Raw genomic sequence first — 20,638 nt, forward strand, 5'->3', positions numbered from 1 at the left:
AGCCAGCGGTACTGGGGTCAGGAGACTGTCTGTGTCTGATTCAAGTCTGATTGATACCGGGATGAGGCATACAAAACTGAGGGGTAGGAGTACCCATATTGAAGCTGAGGATCAAAATACTGCTCCATACTGCTGCCAGTACCAATGGTGGTGGCGGTATGGCATGGTCGGCATCCCATAGAAAGGCAGAGGCTAAAAAAACATAACATGCTTTGGGCTGATGTTTGCAAGCCCTTGAGCCCTTCAATACCTTCAGCCCCGAGTGTCGCAAAGGCTGATAGACGATGGTATCGGAATGACCAGTATGGTGTGTTTCGACCTTTCTTTTCTTCACTGTAACTGGGTCAGGAATGGAAGGTGATCGGATTCACACTCCGACAGAGCCAGCCAGAGATTTGGGGCTCGATCCAGCCGAAAACCCTGCTGTCTGTACCTCAGCGGAGGTATCCGCCCGATGGAGATCCGGCGAGCAGCAGAGGAGGATGATGTTTAGAAACCAGTGGAATGAAGTCTTTATCAGTGTCCAAGTCGATGGGCTGTTGTGTCGATGACTGCTGTACCGGATGAGTGTCTGGTGAAGGTTTCTTTGATTTCTTTGATTTTGAACTAGTAGACTTTGACTTCAGTTGAGACGTTGGTGTAGAGTGCGTTGTGGAACCAGATGATTTAAGTTTAGGAGCTTTAAATTTTGGTGATTGCACTGGCGATAATGTGGCTGAAGAAGCCGGTAGCTGGGTGTGTGTGTTGTGAACTGTCCATTTTGGTTTGCGGCCGAAGTGATTGATCCCACAAAAAAGAACATAGCCGTTTAATTTAATTGCTTGCTTCATGAAATTCTTACAAAGAGAGCAGCCACAGGGCTGATGAGCTTCTCCCAGACAGAATAAACAAGCTTTGTGTCCATCTGAAGTAGGAGCTTGTTTGTGCAAGAAATGCACTTTTTGAAGGGGCCTGTAGGGGCCATAAAAGGCGGGAATCTAAACAGGGAAGGGAGAAGGGGGGGAACAAACGATTTCTTCCTTTTAAAAAGATAATTAAGGGAATTAACAGGATATACAAATTATTGACGATATAATCTGACGAAAGCGATCTATATCTTACAGGATGAACCGATTTGACCGAGTGAGCTCCAGAGATGAGACCTCAGCAGTGCGGGGGAAAAACTGAGGTAATTGATGAGCTATGGGGGGGTGGTCCTAGCGATCTTTCAGCTCTAGAATATTCTGAGGCCTCTGCGCAAGTGCAGACTTAACCTATTAGTGTGCATTCACAGAGACCACGAAGAAGAAACACACAGAAATCTGTCTGAGAAGAAACCATAGAGAAGCGACTTGGGGGTAAAAAAAAGTAGCATATGTCGGAGGAAATGGCTTCTACAATTAAGATTTTTCCAAACAAAAATTATTTTTATATTAATTAGTCAAGAAAAAAACCAATGACTGTAATCATATTTCCTTTCATTATGTATTTTCTATATGCTTAAATAATTAATTTTTAACAATTAGTTTTAATTAAAAATTACAACAAAAAAATGAAAAACCAAACAAGAAATATAACAGAGAATATTAAAAAATAAATTACATAACTAACAAATTAACAACATAAATCAAATTAAGACAATATAATAAAACATAATGTGCTCCCCCCCAGGAACTATTTGCAGGTATAATTAATTTTCGTTCCCATAGGACATCCCCTACCCCTTCCAGAATGGCATAGAGTCTTACGAAGGTGCACTTTTTCTTCTTTATTAATTGTTGCTGTTGTTTAGTTGTTAAGTCATGTCCAACTCTTCGTGACCCCATGGACCAGAGCACACCAGGCCCTCCTGCCTTCCACTGCCTCCTGGAATTTGGTTTTTTATTAATACATAACTGATAAACTCTCTTCCAATATCAATAAAAATATTATTCAACAAGCCTTTCTTATCTGTTAAGATTATAGTAGATCATCTTATCATTAATGGTTATGTTCCAAATTTCTTTATACCATTCATTTAATTGGAAATTATATTTTATTTTCCAATTCCTTACTGTTATTAATCTTGCTACTGTTAATAAGTTTGATAATTTTTGTGTAGTTCATTTCCATTGCTCCGAATCAAATATTGATGAAAGTGCTATTTTAGGGCATGGTTCTCTAACTATTTTATTTCTTTTAAAAACCTGCCAGAATTTTGATATACTTTCATATTCTTGCCACTTATGAAATGTTCTGATTTTCTGATAACCTCTCCAACACAGTCTAGGAAAAAAATTGTATCTGATTAATTGGAGTTAAAACGCCATCACCAAATTAATTTATAAAAATTACTTTTATCATTATAGACATAGATATCTGATATTTTCCCACACCTCAATACTTATTTCCTCTTATAAATCATGCTCCCACATTAATTTTAGAAACTTCTATTGATCCTCAGCTTCTAATATTTTATAAATTTTATTTGTTATCCCTTTCACTATCTTACATTTAACATACTCTTATATTGTCTAAATAAGATTGTTGTACGCGCTCTCCTCTCACGCTTTTAATTTTGGCTACTGTTTCTGACCATTCCTTTGCTTCTGGCTTACCTCTATAGTATTGAAACATCTAGGGAGGCTGGAGCCAATACACAAATAAGTCCACCTGCCCAGTCACCGTATTCACCCAGTAAGTCACAAGCAGATTGTATGTACCCTGTGATTTTACAGGTGTGCAAAGCATCTGTTGAATTCAATACTGGATGAAGAATTCAGCTTCCTTAAATGTTTAGATTCCATTAAAATAACAACACACAGTTGCATACCTATTAATTTCCAAAAAGACTGACTTACTGTCAGGTGCGTACTGACTCTACAGTGTAGAAGCCACCTGCTGGGGTTACACATGACACTGCTCCAGACTTTCTGTTAATTTAAATCAGCAGCACCATATATTAAACAGAGGCTAGCTACATTTGTACCCTTGTGTATCAGGATAGTGTTGGTAAAATGGGTGGGAAGAAGCCCACTTTATGTATTTCTGATGGTTAGTGTGTATGAGTCCGTGCACATCTGCGCACGTCCAAAGAGTAGGAAAGTTGTTTATTTTTAAGCTGAGAAGAAAACAGTTGTGTATAACTGTATCATTTACACAATTAAAATAGCAAAATAAAGTTGTACATAATTTTGACTTTTATTACTCTTTAGCATTTATACATCTACATTACAAAAATAGTACATCTCCCTAAGCTAGTAACAAAATAAATGCCAAACTTTATAGAGGTAGAATTATCTAGAGTTTGCTTATTCTTCACTAATATACAGCATACTGTATGTACATGATAAAAACTTACATTGCTTTCAGTGATTAAAACAACTGGAATCAAGAATTTAGCCATCATAATCAGGGCTATTACTTTTAAAACATCTTTTTAAAAATTGTATTAATCTTTATTAAATTAATCAAAAAGTACTCTCAGCATTAAGTGGTTTCGGTTGAAATAATATATTTGCTTAATAAGCTAGAAATGTGCCTTTTTGCTTGTGGATGTGGCTCCTTCACCCTTCCTTTTACAGCATAAGATGTTGAACTGACATATTTGACATTAACCATACATGGTTTTTCGGAAGTTAGAAACTATATTAAACTTTGTTCAATCTATTTAAAAGTCAACAACGCATAATTTCTTAGTCCGGACGAAACAAGAAACTATGGCTTGATTGCTTGCGCCACAAAAGGCTGAATGTGTGAGCAAAACTTTTCATACTTTTGCTTGTTAAGAAGATATGATCTCCCAAGTGAGCCATTGAGTACAGAGATTTTTCTTTGCATAATATAAGCAATTAAGTGAAGTGAAATGTGGCTGTTCAAATGCAATGACACTGACATTTAAGAACTGCATGCAAATGAAAATATGGGAAGTGCAACTATTACACTTTGGATCTGGTGTACTGTGTACTGTTACACCATTTTCCAAACAGTGTTACCTAAAATTCTTCAGTAGTTAAACTGAATTGAGAACCAATGCCTCAAGGTGGCATTAGTCACTAGGAAATCATATTTTACCCAGGCCTGCAATTTGTGTGATTTCTTTAGTGATTCAATAAAGGTATCACCTAACTCTTCCATTTCTATAATACTGAACCACACAGCCTTTTCCTAATTGTTTCTGGACTATAATTGCAAGGATAAAGAGCAGGGCAGCATAACTCTGTATCTATGAAATATACCGTACACTAATGGAGGTGTACACAATTTGCAATATATATCTACAATTTACAATGGAAACATGACTTCCTAACACCCGGCCTAAAATTCTGCATCAAAGCAATGAAAGAACCAGACAAATCAAGAACAAAAGAAATGCAACTTTTACAAAATTTAGTCAGTATATGCTGTGCACAAACTCTTTCCCTAATATGGACAACATTCTGGGTAACTTTCAGAATGTAATTATAGAATTAGGAAAAGTAAGAGCAGCAATGTCTTTGAAAAGCAATCAATAGCTTGAAAATTTTACCAGCTTCATTATTTAAAGTTATATTCCCTTTCCATGGAAAAGACATGAACTGAAGATACAAGGACAAGCCTACTGCACAGGGCATTTCACAGCCTTTAAAAAGTGCCCATCTTAAACACCAGGCTACTCCCTGGCTACTAATTTGAAATGTACAATCATATACTTAAAAACACACATTTTTTTGGTAGAAAAATTGAAGCCTGACTCAAAATATAGTCTAGGTTTTACACAAATATACAGTATATATATATATATGCATACACATATACACAACCAAATCTTTTACATGTTGTAACACTGTATCCAGAACCATAATTACAAACATATTCTTAAAAGCCATTAAGAAATGTCCTCAATGTTAAAATCTTGCATCTGTACACAAAATCACAATAATCAGAAGTTTAACTTCAGTGCATTTGTAGGCGTCACTAACTGAAGTCTCTGGTTAGACCAAGACTTGCTGTCTTAAGCACTAATCGTGTACGAGGAGGTCTCCTTCCTGCAGTTTGTTTCCCTCAGCATTGCTCCTCCTTGAAGAAAACGGGTTAAGAGCTGTCCAGCTTTCACCGAAGCAACAAAGCTTTAGTACTGAACATATTCAGACTGAAGGGACTGTGAGTGAGAAACAAAAACTAGTATTAAAGGTCTGTTGCAGGCATATGAAACTTCAAACAACACGAACAGGCTTATTTCAAATTGGAAGGGCTCACTATTACAAATGAAAGGCTGGTGAAGAAGGCAGAAGGTAACAGCGTGGGTCAGACAAGCAATTTAATTTGCTCACATCGCCAGCAGCCTAATAGGGATATGAAGGAGTAATCCAGTGTTTCCCAAATGCCAGACGACTGAAACACATTCCTCTAAACTGAATTAACACTGGAGGCATACGGTTGTTCTTGCACCCCAGTAGGTTTACCTCACGAAAGTGGAAAAATAAAAATAAAAAAAACTATCTGTCTTCAAATTTCTCCACAAATTACTAATGTGATCTTCCTTCCAGAGAGAGGAAAGCGTAGAATAGTGGTTTATGCAGCCACACAAAAGGCATCCTCCTCCTTTGAGGGTTTGGTCATTGTGCTCTGTTTTGGTATGAGGAGGGGTGGGACACTCAAATCACACAGGAGGAAAACGGCATCAAAAGTGGTCATGGGCAGGAAGGTTCTTCAAGGTGAAAACATAACTTTGCCAGAAGGATTTTCTTGGGGCTTATTAACAGTTCTCTCTCGTTTAACAATTCCAAAAAGGGTAGTTCGGTTAATAAGTTTCAAGAAAAAACAATGGAAAGATTAATGACAACTTAAAGATGAATCAATTTATTATAGCACATATATCAGTCTTCAGGGTACCATAGGACCCTTACTTTTCTCACCGTTTAAACTTGAGAATTAAAAGAGGGAGTTTTCACTCTGTGTCATGGAAATTAAAGATAAATGTTAAATTACAAGGAAAAGAACAATAGGGTACTGTTTTGCAAACTGGGTGTTACTTTGGGACGAAGGGGCATGAACTGACAATTGTTCAAAGACAGCAAATGTGATTGTTTTATAAGTCTTCACATTTTGATTGTCACTCGTTCCTAATTAAAAATCCTAGCTATCTTTTGCATTGTGCTTTAAAACAAAGAACACAGTCATAACCACCTCTAGAATTCATCTCAGCAAAGACATTGTAAAATGAAATTGCTCTTATTATAATTGCACTCTTCAATAGTGAAAAGTGCTCCTCGAAATGTTATTCCATTTAGAATGGAAGTGAAATAGGACTAAATTTGTGTGAAATGAATTAACAGTGGCACGCTTCAAAACATACTAAAACAGTTCAGATACACGTTTGAAAGGTGAAAGAGCTGAAGAAAATGAGGGTATACAATTATGGTAAACAGCAAAGATGGAGAAGCTAAGGTTAGCAGAGTTAATTTAGACTATTTTATGTGAAAAGAGAAAATGGATTTCAAATTATAATAAGGTTGCAGTATCCATGGACTGGTTCCAAGCTTCCTCACAGATGCCAAAAAGCATAGGAATAGAAATACTATACATAGTACAACCTCTAGTTCGCTCTAGTGGCCAGCTCTAGTAATACACACTGGAAATGCATATTTCAGGATTTTTAAAATTTTTATATTTTCAGGCAGCAGATAAGTGAAACCGCGGGTACTAATCCCACAGACCTACTGTACTCTGAATATCTATTGGAACAATGAAGCCTAACCTAAGATCTTATCTACAATACAGTGTATTCTAGTTCTCTCTATGAAGCTTATTCACCTGGGAGTAAGTTCTAGTGGAGCCAATGAGACTTATCTCCAGATAAAGAAGTGAAATATTACTGACCATTTTTGTAATAATTTATCCACAACATGTTAAATAGGAACCTCAAATCATCTCAATATTAAAAGTTCTCTCTGCCATTTGACAAACTGGCTAATTGGCAAATTAAAATAATAATGGAAATGTGTAGCTAAACATATATAACCATGTGTTTATAAACATGTATTAACACCTCCAAAGCCAAACAAGCATTTTAAATGTTGCATCACAACTTGACAAAGGTAGGGGGGAGTGTGTTCTGTTGAGGAATATAGGCCCATCTTGTATTCCTTTTCATCTTTGCAAGTGTAGTAAAAAAGCCCTTCAATACAAAGCTTTGTTTTACCAGAATCCTTCCTAAGGGAGAGTTAAGCTAGTTTTTATATAGATGCAGGGAATGAATGAGGAGCTAGACTGCATAAAATTCAAATCAGGTCACACAATTTTTTATCTACATTTTCTTTCCTCAATTAATTTGGATTATTTCAAGTCAAGGTAAATCAGGCATAAATGGCAAGGAAGGCATTTATCGATGCTGGACATTTATGGCCAAAACCAAGGCTTTGAAATGTTCCTAAAAGTTTCTGGCCAACAAATGCAGATCTTAATCAGATTCGTCCATATAAAATGTAAGAAACCCACAGATTCTTTGTCATGCAAATCAGAAGGGTAATTAAAGATATCAAAGCATTAACATTATAGATTCTTCTGAGCAAAGCAAACAAAAACCAACAGCAGTCACTCCACACATGCAACATTTTACAGGCGTTTGAAAACTTGTTTTGCACAATGATTTAACTCAGCAAGGTGGAAAGCTAGTATGAACCACACATTCTACTTCAGATTTCTTTCCCGTGCATAGAGCAAGTGTTCACAGAACTACAATACTGTGATTTAGGTTAGGCAGAAGCATCCAGGTTTCTTAAAATCTGACGGCTGTGAAGACTATGCTAGATCTCCTTGGATCACTACTGTTCATAGGTGTATATGTGCTGTCAAATCAGAACCAACTTACAGTGACCCTAATAGGGCTTTCAAGGAAAGTGAGGTATTTAAGGAGTGTTTTTACTACAGTGGGGTCTTGACTTGAGAACTTAATCCATATTGGAAGGCGGTTCTCAAGTCAAAAAGTTCTCAGGTCAAATCTGCATTTCCCATAGGAATGCATTGAAAACCATTTGATCCGTATCTGCTCTTTTCCGTCCATAGAAACTAATGGGAAGCTGCTATTCCGCCTTCGATCACTAGAGGGGGATATTTTGTTTCTTTTTTTCTTAGGTCAAGAAAGGTTCAAGGAAGGCAGGGAAAATACAGTCCAGGCAGTACCAGGCAGTCTGAAGACTGTCTCCCAATCCACTCTCTAAACGCTGGGAGGAGTGAGGAAGCAGACAGGCACCCTTTTCACTGGCCAATAGTTAACTGAAAGTTCAACTTTCCCTGCCTCCCACGTGGTTTTTTTTCAGTTCTTAACTCAAATCTAAGTATGTAAGTCAAGTCAATATTTTCCTATGAGAGCGGTTCTTAAGTCAAAATGTTCTTAACTCAAGCCGTTCTTAAGTCAAGACCCCACTGTAGTTCCATGCCCTCAAATGAAAAAACAAAGTGTGCTGCTTATATACTGTCCCAAAGCACTTCCTGGGTATTTTACCATTTAATTATGGGGGCTATACGTTGTCCTCCGCCTTCCAGAAAGCTGAATTCTCAATTCACCAACCACAGAAGGATGGAAGGCTGAGTGAACCTCAAACTGCCTACCTGGGATTGCACCTGGGTCATGAGCAGAGTTGGCTGCAATACAGCAGTTTAACTGTGTTAACCATGAGGTTCCTCAGTGAGTTTCCATGGCTGAGCAGGGATTTGACTCTAGGCCTCCAGAGTTCTAGTTCATCCGTCTATCCACTACATCAGGAGTCTCAAACATACGGCCCCCCAGATGATAGTTTGTGGCCCTCGCCTTGCCTGCCCCCCCAAAGCACGCACACATCCTCTGCTGTCAAGAGTAAAAAAAAAGCCTTGCCTCGCTCGCCGGCTCTCTCCCAAGACAGCACCTCTTGCACCCTCCATCCAGAACTGCAGCCTGCCAGCCAGCCCACCTATCTGTCGGCTAAGGAAACTCCTAGGCAGCTTCCTCAGGCTCTTGCTCCACTTGGCGGAAAATCTGATGCGGCCCAGCCTCATCTAGACTCTGTCTCTAGCGGCCCCCAGGTAAATTGAGTTTAAAACCCCTGCACTACATCATACTGGGTCTATTCATAGGTATTATTCTATATTTTGTTCTATAATTCATGACAAACTGGCTATTTGATCCATTCGTGCTTGATGAGGGATCACAGAAATGTCATGTATTGAATATTGCACAATAATATGCTATTATTTTCTCCTTCCACTGTTCTTCCTTTCCAGGCATGCCAGAGGTTTACCTCGACCATCTGCTGTGGCACAATACCCGAATGTATGATATCTACAATCTTAATCAATGCATCGCGGAAAAGCATAGACATACACTTTCCAACGTCTAAAAACTGCTTCAGATATATGCCCTTTCCACCTTCTAAAATTTGCTGTCATTTTACGGAGTTTTACACAGTGACATTATTACAAAAACACAAATTAAAATTTGGAAAGCAAGCATACTTTTTAAAAACAGCAATTGCCATATGTATATTTTAAAAATAAACTTTTGGGATTCAGAATTTCATTTCAGAAACCAAATAGATTATTTCAGTATGGGACATGTTTCTGGTTTTCCACATTTTCTACATCAAATTACGCAAACTGGTGTTTGTTAGAAGCACTTGGCAGATGTACTCAAACATTTGTAACAAACTTAATACCCCCCAAAAATCAGTTCTAGAAACCACTCAATATGCTTCCACACTAAGCTAAAAGAAGGTTTTTCGGGCTCTTTCGCCGTGTTCTGAAGGTTGTTCTTCCTGATGTTTCACCAGTTTCTGTGGTCAGCATCTTCAGAGGACAGGAGTAACCCGAGCAGAGTGCTACTCCAGTCCTCTGAAGATGCCAGCCACAGAGACTGGCGAAACGTTAGGAAGAACAACCTTCAGAACACGGCCAAAGAGCCCGAAAAACCCAGAACCACCATGAGATCCTGGCCGTGAAAGCCTTTGTGAATACAAAAAACAGACAAGTTCTATCCATCGAAGTAGCAAAGGGATTTAGACCACAGGTTGGAATATGGTACCATACCAGTAGTGGCAACAAAACCATTAAGGTTTTGGAACTTGAATGTGGGTGGCCAATGTTGTGCTCTGTCATATGTTGTTCGAGTAACACCTCTATCACCTCTAACCAGCATAACTGAAGGTGAAAGATGATGGAACTCATAAACCAACAATTTCTGGAGGGCCACAAGTATCCCATCTCTTGATCCTCTAAGCACTGCTGTGCCAAGTAAATAGGACAGGGTAATTAAGCAGCATTCTAGGAAGCACAACACAATCCCTTAAAAGTATTCCTAACAATATAAAATTTGAGGAAGGTTATGGAAGCCCTCATATGGACTTAATTTATAAATTGCGCATTTCAATCATAGAAATGAAAAAGAATGTAAGAATAGTTTTTAGAGTAGGTTAACAACAAGTATAGATTTAACACCATTTCTGAATCTGGGTTTCATTCCTTTGCCAACTTAACCAATCACCTAAACGGTGATAACATTATGTTTTGTTAGAATGTGTTCGTGCTGTCATTGGCTACTTCTAATGAATCATGAAGGTCTTACTTTGTCATGAAATGTTTCACATTTTCAGCTTTTTATTATAAAATGGATAGTCTAATGAAGAAAGATGCATTGAAGAGATATTAAGAGGGTTAGAGAATTATCAGTTCCCATTACATCTGCTTCCAAGCGAACATCAAAAGACCAGAAGGAAAAGGTAGACGATGGCTTTTGTTAGGAGGAAATCAGGAAGAAGGGGGAAAAAAGCACATTGTAGGTAGGAAGAGACCAGAAAAACCAGGTCTAGAATGGTTAGAAACTCTTTTGAGGAAATTCTGGCCGGAGTGAGGCTCGATCAGGTCCCTGAGAGGGCTGCTGAGGCTGTGAACTTACAGGAATGGAGCGACTCAGATATCTTGCTGGAGAAGCAGCGAGCCCGCTGCCAAAGGATCTGTAGGTGCTGTGCTCCTCTGCCAGGACGCGGGGAGAATTGGCATAGCTGTTGAGGTTGGTGGTACTACTGCCGCTCCTGTTGTACAGGTTGTTGTTCAGCTCATGGTAATTTCTGGCCAGCAGCTGTACACTGCCGTTCAAGTGACTGGAGGTTTGGTTTACAGAATAACCTGTCCTAGAGGACGATGATGTCATTTTGCTCTCCGCATCATCGGAAGCAGCATACAGGTTCCCTAGAGAACTGGCTAGCCTGGAGTTTATGGAAATGCTGAATGGAAAACACACGCGGGGTAAAAAAAACAAACACCACACACATACACACACAAAATGTACATACATGTAACGGTTAATGCAAGAGACATTTTAAAAGGCACTAAAACGGGAGATGACAGGAAATGGCTGTTCCCCCAAAATTGTGTAAAAGCAAAACAAGCTTTTAATTCTTTCTTAAATTAATGTCAACTACGGAGCAACCACTAAGAAAGCTTTAAGGCATGGAGTGAGGCAATAGTGAAATAGCTTTAATGTCTGGAGTAAATCTGTGGGCCTGATCTCTAAGACCACAGGCATGGCCTAACCTTACACATTCAGACCTTCCTACAGAGCTTTCCTTGGCAACAAGTCCTTTGCACTCATTCATTTCTTAGACTGTATAATAAGTGGCTGGAGGGCATTTCTCAAAAGAAAACTCTGTACAGAACCCTGTCTATAGATCCTGTAAATACAGGGCCCTCAGCATCAGACCCACTGTTCTATCAGTATTCAAGGATACTGTCGGACCATCATTATCGGTTTACCACAACATGAGTTCAAAATGACATGTCAAACAGAGGACAAGGTCACCATGTATTTAAGACTGTTAGTACCCTTGCAGGTCTTAAGACTGCCAGTACACAAAAAAGGTGTTACAGGTGTATAAAGCACAGTCAGAACCTATTGGTTCCTGGAGAATGCATTGTTCCCTTATGTTTTTATCTCCCTCCCCAAAGACAAGAACACACCAGAGTAAGGCATACCTTTTTAAATTGGGGCTTGAGGATGGAGAGTGTCTGTTGATTCTCTTTGCTGCAGGTGACATAGAAACCATCACTTTGGAGGACTTCAAAGGAGAGACAGATCCTTGAGAAAGTGCTGCGCTATTCAGTCTGGAAGTACAAACAGAAAAGCTAGTGGCAATACAACGGTCATCATTCTAATAAAAATGCTCAAATAAAATATTTCTAAATGCATTAAACCAATTTTTGGAGATACTTTGGCTAAAATCCTCTTGCTTAACATACTGGATTGCAACTAGAGTGGGCCCACTTGAATCAATGGAATTTATGGAGGACGCGACTGACAAAATCTCCACTGATTCAATGGATTTACTAGCATGCGTAGGAGGGTGGTGGTTTAAGAAAAAAGAGAGAAAAGAGAGAGAACTGGTCCTATGGGGGCACATGTATGAACAGACTTCTGTCCAAAAAATTCCTAGCTCTGATGTTTAAAACTCATCACTGCTAGAATTTATGTGCATCCATGTATTTTTGATACAGAGGTTAAGCTGCAAGTGTCCATCAGACATTTCTTCTTCTGTACAGGGGCCATTGACTATAACTAAGATCTGATCAGCCATGGCTTTTTAGGGGCTGCAATGGGAAGCACGAAGCCAAAGAGAACCTTCATGTCCAAGAAACCAAGCAGAATCTTCCAGATTGCAGAATCTTCCAAAACTGCTGTTTTGAGATCTCTCCACAGCTTGGGAGAGATCAGACCTGGGATTCAGACCTGGACTCAGTGCTGGCCATTTCAGAACTCTCCAGCGCTTTGTTTGTAACCATTTCTGAGTGCTTTTGGAAGTGTGTTTCCGGTCATTATCCTGCTGGAAGACCCATGACCTCTGATGGAGATACAGTGGTGCCTCGCTTAGCGATCGCTCCACTGAGCGACGAAATCACTTAGCGACGGAGTTTAAGCGATCGCAAAAGCGATTGCTTAGCGATGGTCCCTATGGGGAAAATTCGCTTTGCAATGATCACAGGGAAGCATTTTCTGACAGAATTGCAATGGTGACAATATCTTTGACCATGGCTGTATATTTAATGTTCAGCTAACAACAATGGGAAGAAGTGAATGTTATCAGTTTTGCCTTGTTGGTTAGCTGTATTTTACTACTGATCAAGTGTCTTAATCAGAGTTTATCCCCAAAACAGTCCTCTGTAGGAAAGCAGAATGCACAGTTTCACCAATCTGCAAAGCATGTGGATGATGACTGGGAATGAGAGAGGGAAAAGTGAGAAGAGAGATCCATGGAAAAGAAGTACCTGAAAGGCTGGGACATTGATCTGGTGTGCAATTTCATATCTTCTAACCTAGAAAGTCAATAATAGATTATATCAAAACAGATTTTAAAGGCACATGACACATTATTTATTACTGGGCTTCTATCATGATGTAAAACTGCAAAAGAGACACAGGGAGAGAAACTAATGCAATCCAATTAAAAACACCCACCCACACATTTCAGATAAAAGAGAAGTACTGTCCAGAATCTCTCTTTTGAAGTCCCACAAATGCTTTACTAAATAGGGAAATGTCATTTACCATCCTTATGAATGCTGGCTCAGTGAGCCTTGCAAAAGGTGTTTGGCTGGGCACATGGCCCTTCACAACACACTCATGCACCATGAACAGTGATAGGGCTCCTAAAAATGGACTTCCTTAAGTCACCTGAAGGCAAAGGGGCCAGTACAGCATGGGCCACCTTTTTGCAGACAAAGTCCCAGGTACAATCACTGGTGTCTCTGGGAGGTGAGGAAGAAACTGATAGCAGGTGACAGGGAATGAAACTTGACCTCAGTTGCGAGAAGAACTGCAAGAGGTAACAGTACTGGGACAGAACCGATGAACCAACAGCCTACCAACCTTATGTTGGCATATGAGCAAGCACATCCTGGACACAGATTTTTATGAGTATTTGCATCCTTACCCAACAAAATTAAGACCCTGAATCAAGCAGGGAGGAAAATGTCTTCTCACAGTTAAGAGGCAGGGGGCAGACTTTACTACATTTTGTTTAAAGGGCATACTCATCCATGAAGTACAACTCAAAAAGGAATCAATCCTGTTCTTTCAGCAGCTTTGACAACAGGGGTTACTGTTCAGCAACAGACGACTATTCTAAACTCTGCTGAAAGGGGAGCCTGGACTTTTTAGGCTCTAAGTTGGGATTCCTATTGTAGTGGAGTCCCAGACTCGGACTCTGCAGAACAGGGTCTGAATCCCCACTCATCCATGGAAACTGACTAAGGGAGTGGAACTAGTAAAGCCACTCCTTAAATACCTCACTTGCCTTGAAAGTTCTAGTACGGTTGCTATACATTGGTTCTGACTAGAGATGGGGACGAAGCTCCAATGCGACGCTTTGTCTTGGTTTGTGAACCACAAATTGCCCCCCAGTGGCCTGACAAACCACAAATCAATTTGTTGGTTCATCGAGTAATTTTTTGTTTAAAGACAGCCCCTGGGGCTATAAAAAAAAAATAACGCCCAGTCCCCACAGCCTTCCTATGCCACATGCCATGTGGCACAGGAAGAGGGGAAAGGGATCAAAGCGATCTCCCAGCTTGGGATGGCTTGGGTCGGGCTTTCCCCCCTTTGCAAAGGCAGCGGAGCTGGGGAAACGCTTTGATCCCTTCCCCCTCCTTTCCTATGCCCAAGCCAGCCCCCAGCCCTGGGGATGGGACTCCCTTTGGGCAGGGTTTAGTAAGCTGCCAGAAGGGAAAATCCCTCTCTGCTTATGCCCCCGAAGAACAGCTGATCGGCGAGGGCATAAGCAGAGAGGGAACGAAGGGACAAATATAAAAGGGTTGTATTCATTGCTTCGTATTCATCGGGGGCTCTGGACTCCAAGAATATGAAGCAACGAATATCTGATGAATCAGGGATATTTGTTGAATATCCTGATTCATTTTTATATTCGTCCCCATGTCTAGTTCTGACTTGACGGCACAGAACACACAACACAAGCTGGGGAAGAACAAAAACTGAGGAGAAATCATCCATGAACTAGTGGCCTGAAGGAATGTCTAAACATTTCAAGAATGGGGATCTAAATTTCTGATTACTATCACTAGTGTTCCTCTCCCACTCCTCTTTTTAAACTCTCTCTCTCTGCGTGTTTCTGTCTGTCTGTGGAAGGATGCTACATAATTTGTAGAAACTTTTCTGGATCACTGGTAGTGCTGAGAGAAATAACTGCTTCCAGGTGTGCTCCAGAGGCAGTAATCCCCCACCCACCCCTCTTGTTTCTGGGAGAATGATATCTTGCGACAAAGCCTGGACAGACAGCACTGTCCAACGTCATTAACTGATATTTTCAGCATCACATCAGGGAAAGCTTTACATGTTTTAAAAATATCAGTAGGAGACCACCTCCTAGTCTACAAAGCAATAACACGGCTCACTGAATGCAAGTGGAAAAATAATGGATTACCTAAGTGCTCCCGTTGTGGCTGAACGTGGTTGCCTCCGAAGTTTTAAGGCACGGAGTTTGTCTCCCTGGGTCATACCATTCTTAGTTTCTATTTCTGCATTGTCTTCCAAATCATTCTGGAAAGCAGGTGCAAATAAATGAAAGGCACCCCATATGGCATTGTATAATTTCATTTACAATGGCTACCATTTGACTCCCATCACTTTTCCTTCTGCCCTATTTGGGCTAGTGATAACTACTGATAGCCTAATGAAGAACTCACAACTTCATGCTAATGTTTTGAATGGTGTCCCTCCAAGAGATATTTATCACAACAGAAATGTTTAATATTGAGAAAGGAGAAAAGCTCTGCATCTATGAGACTAGAATTTAAAGGTTGAAGACTAAGAGATTCTAGAGATAAAAATAAACATACGCTGGCCTTTAATTAACTATGGACCGATCCTAGACCAGGTTTCCATGTGATACAAGCACTGAAAGAGCAATGCAGTACCATTATATGAGTAAAACAATATGCTCTTCTTCTCATTAATTTTCACAAGCTTTGTACTATTTACTATTAGTTTATTTATTTATTATTCTAGTTTTCCACTAGAAATTGTATTCTAGGCAATTAATGGCAAAAGACAAATAAAACAGCAAGATTATAATTAAAACATCAAGAGTAATATCCAACACAGTCATCAGGGCTACAAAAGCAGCTAATACAGGCTATAAAGTAGAAAAACCACAATCCACCTGTCTCTCATACTTCCCCCATCTTGAAATCCTGCTCCAAAACAGTCAAAAAAATCTCCAGGATAGGTTTCTGAATGGCTGCAGAGGGAAAATCTATATACTAAACATACTGATGCTACTACAAGCACTGAAATGTATTTCATGCCAAACCTCTTCAATGTAATAAATGCACAGCCAAATCAAAGAGAAATACAGTAATAATATAAAACAAGCAAATCACACAACCAAACAAAAGAGAAAGAAAGTCTAGCACCCAACAAATTAAATTAAAACTCACTTCAGCATTAAATCAATTTACATTCCAAAAAAGTCTATTGAATAGTATCTTTGTCTTCTAGAAGTACTTCCCAAAAAGATTCATTAAAGCAGTGGTTCCCAACCTTGGGCCTCCAGATGTTCTTAGACTACAACTCCCAGAAGCCTTCACCACCACTTCTGTTGGCCAGGATTTCTGGGAGTTGAAGTCCAAGAACATCTGGATGCCCAAGGTTGGGGACCACTGCATTAAAGGATTACTAATTAGTAATTAACATGCATTCCAGTTACTGTGCTGCTGTCATTCCATCTCTTTTCAAAGATGGTAGCCAGGGATGGTTCTTTAAGATGGTGATTACAAATCCTAACCTCTTCTGCAGGGCTGCTGTGAGGATTACCATACAATGATTTAAGAGAAGTGCACTGAATGCAGTGACTGAAACCCTGTAATAAATGCTAACCATTATATTCTGAAAGCCATTTAAGTACAGTACCTCCTTTCTAATTATCAGTATAGTTCATTGAATTGGAGCTCCTTGGGCTGTGAAACCAAAGACAGATCACCTAGAGCAGGGGTCTCAAACATGCGGCCTGGGGGCCATTTGCGGCCCCCCAGATGATAGTTTGTGGCCCTCGCCTTGCCTGCCCCCCCGAAGTGCCCACACATCCTCTGCTGTCAAGAGTAAAAAAAAAGCCTTGCCTCGCTGGTCAGCTCTCTCCCAAGACAGCACCTCGTGCACCCTCCATCCAGAACTGCAGCCTCCAGCCAGCCCACCTGTCTGTTGGCTAGGGAAACTCCTGGGTGGCTTCCTCGGGCTCTTGCTCCACTTGGCGGAAAATCTGATGCAGCCCAGCCTCACCCAGACTCTGCCTCTAGCGGCCCCCAGGTAAATTGAGTTTAAAACCCCTGACCTAGAGCAATGGTACCCACTTTGGATCCCCAGATGTTCTTGGACTAAAACTCCCAGACGCCTTCCCTACTAGCTGTGCTGGCCAGGATTTTTGTAGTTCAAGAGTATCTGGGGATCCATGATTGGGAATCACTGCCCTCGGTAAAGGTTCCGCTTGACAATTTTTGTCCAGTCGTGTTCGACTCTAGGGGGCGGTGCTCATCCCCGTTTCCAAGCCATAGAGCCAGCGCTTTGTTCGAAGACAATCTTCCGTGCTCACATGGCCAGTGAGACTTAGACACGGAACGCTGTTACCTTCCCACCGAGGTGGTCCCTATTTATCTACTCGCATTTGCATGCTTTCGAACCGCTAGGTTGGCGGGAGCTGGGACAAGCGACGGGTGCTCACTCCATCATATGGATTCGATCTTAAAGCTGAAAATCTACAGACCTTACAGCACAGAGGCTTCTGCGGTTTAACCTGCAGCACCACCACATCCCTTTCATCACTGCCCTAGAGTGTGGCTAATGGGGCTAATGTCCTCTGACAACTCTGTAGTTTTGGGCAACGTGTAGAGTCCCAGAGCACCAGCAAGAGGAACGACTGGTGAACCACTTCTGAGTATTTTATAGCTAGAAAACCTGGGGAGGGTTGCCACCAATTGGAATTAACCTGATGAAACATAGCTATTATTTCTGCTTAGGCATTACAGACAATTCCAGTGTGATTTTTACCTCCCCATATTTATCCATGTTTTCCACTTTATTCCAAGTCCCACTGATAGAAATGTCTTCCAAGCCAGAAAGAACTCTGTTCACGCTATCTTCCTCTACTCCTCTTGGTTTCTGTTTGGATCGGAAGATGTCTCCTTGAACCCACAGCATGGGCTGCTTTCTGCTCAAAAGTAACAAAACCAAAATTAGTCCCAACAAAATGTTAAAGGTAGTGTAAAAATATGACTACTGATTAAATTATTTGTCCCACATACTGCAGCAAGAAAAATCACATACTACAGGGTCCAGAGCACAGACTTTCTATCTTTTTGGTGGGGAATATTTTTGTTTTAATGTACTTTAGACATCTGATCAGGGAAGTTCGTTTTTACAAGAAAAATTTTTGTATAACATGTTTATATAAGTATTTACAAGCGCAGAGCTATTTTATAATTGACCCTTTATAACTGGAATGTTGCAACAATGCCCACAAAATAAATGGATTCTAGACAGGGAAGGCATATGTGATAACTAAAGTAAAGGTAAAGGTTCCCCTTGACAATTTTTGTCCAGTCGTGTTCGACTCTAGGGGGCGGTGCTCATCCCCGTGTCCAAGCCATAGAGCCAGCGTTTTGTCCGAAGACAATCTTCCGTGGTCACATGGCCAGTGTGACTTAGACACGGAACGCTGTTACCTTCCCACCGAGGTGGTCCCTATTAATCTACTCGCATTTGCATGCTTTCGAACCGCTAGGTTGGTGGGAGCTGGGACAAGTGACGGGCGCTCACTCCGTCACATGGATTCGATCTTATGACCCTGGTCTTCTGACCCTGCAGCACAGGCTTCTGTGGTTTAGTCCACAGCGCCACCACGTCTCCTCCATATGTGATAACTAGACACACATAAATAGACCAAGTCTAATTAAAATAACCACAGAGACTATTTTGTGAATGTATTTGTAAAGAGCCTACACCTTTGATAAATTTAGCACCAATCAGACTTAGTATGCTTCTAAGTACTTTATACCTAGTTTTCTAGAAAGTAGCTAACATAAGACTGAGATCTGAAGAATAAAAAGAGATTGTTTTTTACCCCTGCAAAACAACATCTTTTTATTTACAGGGGGAAAGAGCTTTTGCCAAATGTTACTGATTTTCTTTATGAGCAGTTTTTTTCCTGCTGCTTTGCTTAGGGGGATAAAGTGTGGTAACTCTGGCAGTGGGCCAAAAGAAATAGCATTATCCACAGTCAGAGAAAGGCTCCCGTTGGGAGGTTACATAACTGGTGGACAGAGCAGGATTAGAAAGCTGAAAGAAGTATTCCTGCTTAGAGCGAAGAAGTTGATATCCAGTATAATTAAGAGCGATCTGAGATTACACTGCTGATGATGCAAGCCAAGTTAACTCTTGAAAGAACTCACTTCCAGCAACTCACATGTGTAAAGAGTAAGGGATAAACAAAGCAATGCTCTTGCAAATATCTACCTTCAAGCTTCTTAGATTTTCTTATTTAAAGATGTCAACAACTGATTTTCTTTTATTTCTGAAGATCTTTTAATATCTCCTAAACACAGAGTTGTTTGGTTGCTTTTGCTATTTTTTCCCCAGACTGCCTCCTAAACATCACAGCCACTAGTCAGGACCTATGTTTGCAAACAAGCCACCAGAACAGAAGCGCTTTAGAATACAAATTAAAGTTTGCTCTTTCATATACACCGCTGGCAGTAACATTCACGAAAGCACTCCTCCACATTCAAAATGCTGTTCCTTTGTTTTATTCTTAAGCAACAAAGATTCCTCAAACATGCAATTGTTGGTTAAACAATCAAGAGCAAGCAGTAAAGAAAAAACAACAACTTTGCATTGACACAGACTTTGACCAGATGCATCGTCTTCATTAGAACTGGAAAACACCAGGGTACAAATTAGGAGATACCTTGCTTTATTTGAGGCCATCCCACAAACAGTGAGATGGTGATCACTTTGACATACACAAAATGAATCCCTAGAGTACTGTGGCAGCCACAACTGAGAAATTAACTCTTAAAGAGCCAATGGGCCACATCAAATGCCTTTGTTATCTTGTTTCTACAATAGTTGCCTTTCTGCAGTGATAGAAATGATCCTCAGAGATTTAAAGAACTCAGTCTGGTAATTTATGTATTCAGAAAGGGACACCAATATAAATATAGAGCATAATGTGAGAGGTTTTCCTAGGCTTCCAAAGCATTCAGGATATTTCCATGTCTACAGAGAGAGAAAGCATGAATGGAACTTTCCCCAACACTGAAAGGAAAATGTATTTCCTTTTGTATTTTAGAGCTCTGGACCATATAATATAACAATACACATGCTATTACAGAAATCCCAAACCCAGTGCCCTAGATATATGCACTCTCCGACTGGGCATGAATGCTATTAGTCTAAGCCTTGTTTATTGGGAAGTTTTATGTTTTTGCCTATTACAAAGAGTCTTAAATGCTATCTCATACAGTATTAAGATGCTGAAAATGTGAGTCAGTATCACTAAGAGATCCAGATGTCAAGATATACAGCTTTCAAATCCCAGAATTAGGAGCAAATGCATTTCAAAACAAAGAATATCATTTTCACAGTAAAAAAGCCTAGCCTACATCAGTTTTA

General features: G+C 40.2%; 1 protein-coding gene across 6 annotated transcripts in view; it reads right to left on the reverse strand.

Moving 5' to 3' along the window:
- Positions 1-3,140: 3,140 nt before the first annotated feature.
- The window catches only part of CDC14A (cell division cycle 14A), a 70,402-nt gene continuing 52,904 nt past the window's right edge, over positions 3,141-20,638 (reverse strand). For 3 of the 6 annotated variants that reach the window (XM_072998011.2, XM_072998012.2, XM_072998013.2), the window contains 6 exons: positions 18,017-18,176; positions 15,399-15,514; positions 13,228-13,275; positions 11,941-12,069; positions 10,865-11,192; positions 3,141-5,098 (listed from right to left, as the gene is read on the reverse strand). In XM_072998011.2, the coding sequence (XP_072854112.2) occupies positions 5,069-5,098; positions 10,865-11,192; positions 11,941-12,069; positions 13,228-13,275; positions 15,399-15,514; positions 18,017-18,176 (811 nt within the window). In that variant the 3' untranslated portion in view covers positions 3,141-5,068. Of the gene's footprint in view, positions 5,099-10,864; positions 11,193-11,940; positions 12,070-13,227; positions 13,276-15,398; positions 15,515-18,016; positions 18,177-20,638 lie in introns of those variants that run through there. The other 3 variants (XM_072998014.2, XR_013544299.1, XR_012086517.2) reach the window with 3 other exon arrangements.

Source organism: Pogona vitticeps, chromosome 4 (genome assembly GCF_051106095.1).
Source record: "Pogona vitticeps strain Pit_001003342236 chromosome 4, PviZW2.1, whole genome shotgun sequence".
NCBI lineage: Eukaryota > Metazoa > Chordata > Lepidosauria > Squamata > Agamidae > Pogona > Pogona vitticeps.